The sequence below is a fragment of the Nestor notabilis genome, unplaced genomic scaffold, assembly GCF_000696875.1.
Source record: "Nestor notabilis isolate BGI_N333 unplaced genomic scaffold, ASM69687v1 scaffold29032, whole genome shotgun sequence".
Lineage (NCBI taxonomy): Eukaryota > Metazoa > Chordata > Aves > Psittaciformes > Psittacidae > Nestor > Nestor notabilis.
Window position 1 is genome coordinate 14,957 of NW_009919335.1, and position 5,146 is coordinate 20,102.

The 5,146-nt window shown below is 53.1% G+C and overlaps 1 protein-coding gene across 1 annotated transcript in view; it reads left to right on the plus strand.

Moving 5' to 3' along the window:
• Window positions 1–494: 494 nt before the first annotated feature.
• The window catches only part of LOC104402330 (keratin, type II cytoskeletal 80-like), a 14,192-nt gene continuing 9,540 nt past the window's right edge, over window positions 495–5,146 (plus strand). The window contains exons 1-2 of the mRNA XM_010010180.1: window positions 495–788; window positions 4,127–4,341. Of these exons, the coding sequence (XP_010008482.1) occupies window positions 495–788; window positions 4,127–4,341 (509 nt within the window). The remainder of the gene's footprint in view (window positions 789–4,126; window positions 4,342–5,146) is intronic.

Below are 5,146 nucleotides of genomic sequence, written 5' to 3' on the forward strand. Positions count from 1 at the left end.
CAGGGGCTGAGCCCAGGCTCCATGAGCCAAGCGGCAGCGAGCAGCCGCGCTCGGCGCCGTCCTGCCCCAGCTCCTGCAGCACCTTGGGTTGCTTTCCTCACCATGTAAGGCTGAGGGAAGCCGGCGCTCGGGGCTCAGCGAATTACGGGCGAGTGATTTGTTGGTGCTGCCTGTGCCCTCACCACACAAACAAGCTCCTGAAGGAAGGAGGGTACAGACAGAGGAGGAGAAGGAAAGAAAAGAAGCCAACAGGTTGATCTGGATTACATCAACGGTTACACCCTCCTCCGCTTAATGAACATAGGAGAACAGGTGCCTGGAATTCATTAGCCAACCCACGAGCCGAGGAGACAGGAATTACACCGGCCAAACTCCTCGGCGTGCCACTGCTCTCCTTCTCTGTGCGGCAGCGGCGGCAGCAGCACTTCACCTCTTCTTCCTCCCCCCTTTCCCTCCCTTCCCCTTCCCTCGAGCTGCAGAGCCACGAGCTGAGCATGACTAACCCCTGCACAGCCTTCAGCAGTGGCTCCCTCTCCTCTTGGGAGCTGTCAGGGAAAGCAGGAGGCACGTCCCCGGATCGCCTGGGCCGCTGCAGCCCCAACGGCTTGGCCAGCAACGGCTACAGGGATGGTGGATACAGATGCTCCTCTTACTCCTCCTTCTCCATCGATGGGAGACTGCTGGCCCCCGTGCACCTTGATATCGACACAGACTTCCAAGCCATGCGGCAGCAGGAGAAAGAGGACATCAAGTTGCTCAACAACCAGTTTGTGACCCTCATTGAGAAGGTAAGGTGAGCTACTGTGGACCATGGCACAGCTCGGGGACAAAGGTGGTGGTGGGGAAGCAGACACTAACCAGTCTCTCAGGAGACTTATCCAGGCCTTCAGCTAAGCATTGCCAGGCTCTGAATATCAGCCTAATTGCCCAATTAGCTATTCCTTCAGTGCTATCTGCTTTACCAAGGGCCAGCATCATCTCCTGGTGAAGCCGAGCCAGGAGCATCAGCAGCATCCCCTTTGCTGTGCCCATTGCCCCGAGGGTCCCTGGGGAGCTGTGCCCTCAGGGTCCCAGCCCTGCCTGAGCACCAAAGGCAGGGCCATGGAGCAGGCCTTGGCTCCCAGAGTGGCCAAACAGCCACAGGCGATGACACTGGTGAAGTGCTCAAGAGAGGTAGAACCTCATGCCCAAAGCAGCGTGGTGAGCAAGGGAGACCCCCCACCCACCTCCCTGCTCTGTGGCTCCTCCTGCGCGGGCTCAGCCAGGAAAGTGCCACTTTCATCTCTGCAGATGCATGAGGAGGCAGAAGGTTTTCTCCGAGGAGAACAGCTCATCGAGCCGAGGCAGGTTTGTGCAGAGCCCTGGTGCTCTGTAAACAGATGGTAATCTCCCGGCACGATTGCTTCACTGCACCCCACAATGCAGGCCCTCGGTGCCAAGCTGCCATGGCTCGCCTTTGCTTTTATATGGCTTTGGTTTACCTCTCAGAGGACCTGAATTCCCTCTGGGTGGGGGAAGCATCTCCCCCAGCATCACCCCGCCGTGCACGGCTGTGAGCCAGCCACACCTCCATGTGCACACCGAGGGTACCAGGGGGCTGCCTCTGCGTGAAGGGGCACAGCAGCCTCCCTGCCTGTGCTGTTCCAAGCACTGCTCATGGCAATGTGGAGCTGGAGAGCCCCTGGTTTGGGGGTCAACAAAGTGGGTTGTGTTGTACGTGCTGCAGGGCTGGTCCTTTGATGCTCCAGAGCAGGGTCTGTGTGGATGTTAACCCTGCTCAGAAAGCAGCCCCCAGCAGAAAGGACAGGGGTAGGGACGTGGGATAACCCGTATGTGAGCCAGACCACAGGCATGAGCCTGTTCCATGCAAACAGGGATGGAAGGAGGGAGAGAGCCTCCAGGTTCCCTGATAAACCCAGTCTAGTGGCCTGGGTAAGTGTGCATGACAGGCCCTGATGGACAGAAGATACAAACACCCCACCTCAGCTGGGTGGCTTTGACTTCAGTTCTGGCAGCTCCTGCAGTCAGCTTTGAAGGCTGTAGCTTCTAGTGCTACATCAAGTGGCAACCTTCAGCCTTCTGCCTCAGGCCCTCATTCCAGAGGGAAGGAATGGCACTTCCTCCTCCAAGACATGTCTTTTTCATCAGGAATTCAGATGGTCCCAAGCCTGAGCAGATATTCCTCAGCTCACTGACCTCACGCTCACTTTGGGAGTTTGCTGCTGATGGTTTTCCAACAGGATGTTCCAGACCTGCTGGTGTTTCTTCTCCATCTAGATATGTGCAGGTAGAAGACAAGGAAAAGCCCCTGTTTGAAGCCCTGAGCAGCACAGAGGCCCCCAAGGACCAAGCTCTGGTCACTATTTCTGTGCTCAGGCATCATTTTCCAGGAAATGAGGCCAAATGTGGTGATTCTGCTGCTGCAAAGCTCCTATTAGAAGACTCTGCAAGGAAGAAGTCCTGCTAAGAGGGATGCTGTGTAAGAAGCCAAGACATAACAGCCCAGTGGATGGGCAGGTGTGGGGACAGGAAAGAGACTGAAGAGTTTGAGGAGGGAGAAAAAGAGCAGCCAAGGATTAGAAGCAAGGTCAGGAACTCCGACTTGATTTGAGAGTCAAAGATGGACTTGGAACAACAGCCAATGCATTCACTTACCACCGCAACAGCAAACAGGGAAGCTGCCTGTTCCCTACAGCCAACCCCCAGGTTGACCCCAGCCCCATGGATGCTCTGTCACAACCCCTGAGATGCTGCAGATGGAGAGAAGAAATGGCCCACTTGGCTCCTGGTAGCCCTGGAGGCCACTTACTTGTGCCACTTGTGATGCCCCTTCCTGGCTTCCCTGAAGCATCATCCCCTGGTTCCCAGCCTTACGCATGCACACACTTAGAGTGGGCCAGCACAAAGCAGCCAGTCAGGAGCCTGGACTGCTGGTGGGATGTCTGCAGCCATGTCTCAGGATATCAGGAAGAAAGGATTTGGTCTCTAACAGCAAGACCTGGAAGATCCCAACACTCACATCCCTTTCAGCTGAAAACTGACTGTGAGCAGCAGAGAGCTTTTGCTTTGCTCAGCTGCTCTCTGCTCCTGCTTCTCTCTCTGTTCAACTGGATGATCCCGAGGTCCTTTCCAACCCCAACCATTGTATAATTTTGGGAAAGATGCTGCCTCCCACCATGTGCATCTGTGCAGCTGGGAACACTGCCTCTTCAATGCACTGCTGCTGCTTCATGCCACAGAAGGCTAAAGGGAAAGCAGAAGGTCCAGGCACCCCACTGCTCACCAGACAGGGCACAGCATCCCCACTGAATCACCCCCGTGACAGTGGAGGAAGCTGTTGGAGACAAGTCACACTCAGCAGCCAGAACGTGAGTGAAGGAGCTCAGTTCTGTTCAGAGCATTACGAGAGAGAGGTAGCAATTAGATAATGAATTGAAGTTAGTCAAGAGCTTTGAAGATGAGAACTGTTAAACCCTGAGCATCCCTGCTCAGATGGTGAGTATTGTGAGCAAAAGTGCCAGCTTCATCAGACGGTGGGTGGATGAGGACTCGGTGGATCCTCTCTCAGACAGGCACACGCAGACCTCACGTGGAGTCTGTAATTAGTTTGCTTATTCTCTGGAGTTCCCATAGGCCTTGTCTCTGGTGCTTTGCAATACAAACCAGGGCTCTGATTCATTGCTCAAGCTTCACCACAGTGTAATCCTACACATCTGAGAGGAGTTATCTTGGTTTGGGCCACTCCAAGGTAGTAAATGTGACTTTCGTTCGCCCTGGCCATTGGTGCATAACCTGGGGTGATTTTCAGCCTTTGCTTCAGCATGTTCGAGGCAAAGGGGACTGGCACTGAACAGGTCTTGTTTTTCAGTGACTTAACAGAAGACGCTCTTTCTTGTTAATGTGAACATGTTGTATCAAGAAATTCATGAGGAGGTAATGTGTAAAACCTCTAAAAGTCCCCAGAACCCTCCATCCTCAGGCCTGATCTTCAGAGGATTTCTCATTCTTACCCAGATTCTCTGCTGATTCACTACTCTGAAGGTCTCCAGATCAACATCTCCTGCCCTGCCAGGAGCTTTGATTTTGGCTATTGGTGTTACTAACATCTCCAAACCCTCTCCTGTAGGTCCAGTGCTTGGAGCAACAGAACAAGGTCCTGACGACAAGGTGGAACTTCCTGAAGGATCAAGACAATTCCCACTCCGAGTCAGACATCAAGGCCATCTACGATCAGTACATGAGCAAGATGAACCAAGAGATGAAGGCGCTCAACTATGAGCAGGAAAACCTGGAGTCGGAGTTGACAAAGGTCCTGAGCACCATGGATAACTTCCGGAGCAAGTAGGTGTTTGTTCCAGCTGGGTATTACAAGGGGGAACGTGCTTTAAAGGTCTCGGTGGCCACAGAGGAGTGTGGGATTAACTTAACACAGCCTCTTATTCCCAGGAACAGATCCCTCGCTTGGTGTGCACAGCAGTGTGTATTTAAACCAGCATCCCAACCTCTTCCTGGTTAACTAGAGATGAAGGGGAGCCCATAAAAAGCACAAAGACTGCAGGGCATGAGGAATGCCTCGGGCCAGAGAGCAGCCCTGGAAGCAGTTTTATCGGGGATGACAGCCACTGAAACAGAGAAATAGTTCTTTCCCCACTATTATCACAAAGCAGAACTTTTCCCACAAATGGTTTTATAGATCTAAGCTATTTAGTGCTCACAAACATCCCATCCTTCCCCCCTCGTCCCACCACACTGAAAGCAGAACCCTGCTTTGACCAAAAAGTCAGACTTCTACCCAGGAAAGCTCCTGACATATTGAGGCAGCTGAAAGTTGAAGGAGTATCAGCTTCCATGTGCTTATCACTGCTCTGCCAAGAGCCTGAGATGCTCAGATAAGAGCACTTGAGATGTGCCCTGGCTCATTCAAGAGCACAATGCTTTTCTTATTATCACTGCCATTTGCATACCACAGATGAATCCACAATGAGATACTTTCCCCTCCAGTTCCACTCATCTGCCTACACAGGAGCTCTGGAGTCTTCCACGCTCATGTGGGGCAGAGCCATGCATGGGTACTGTCAAACCAGAATGGTTTTGACAGTGAGGCATGGAGACACATCACCGCAGGAATAGCCCAAACCCATTCCTG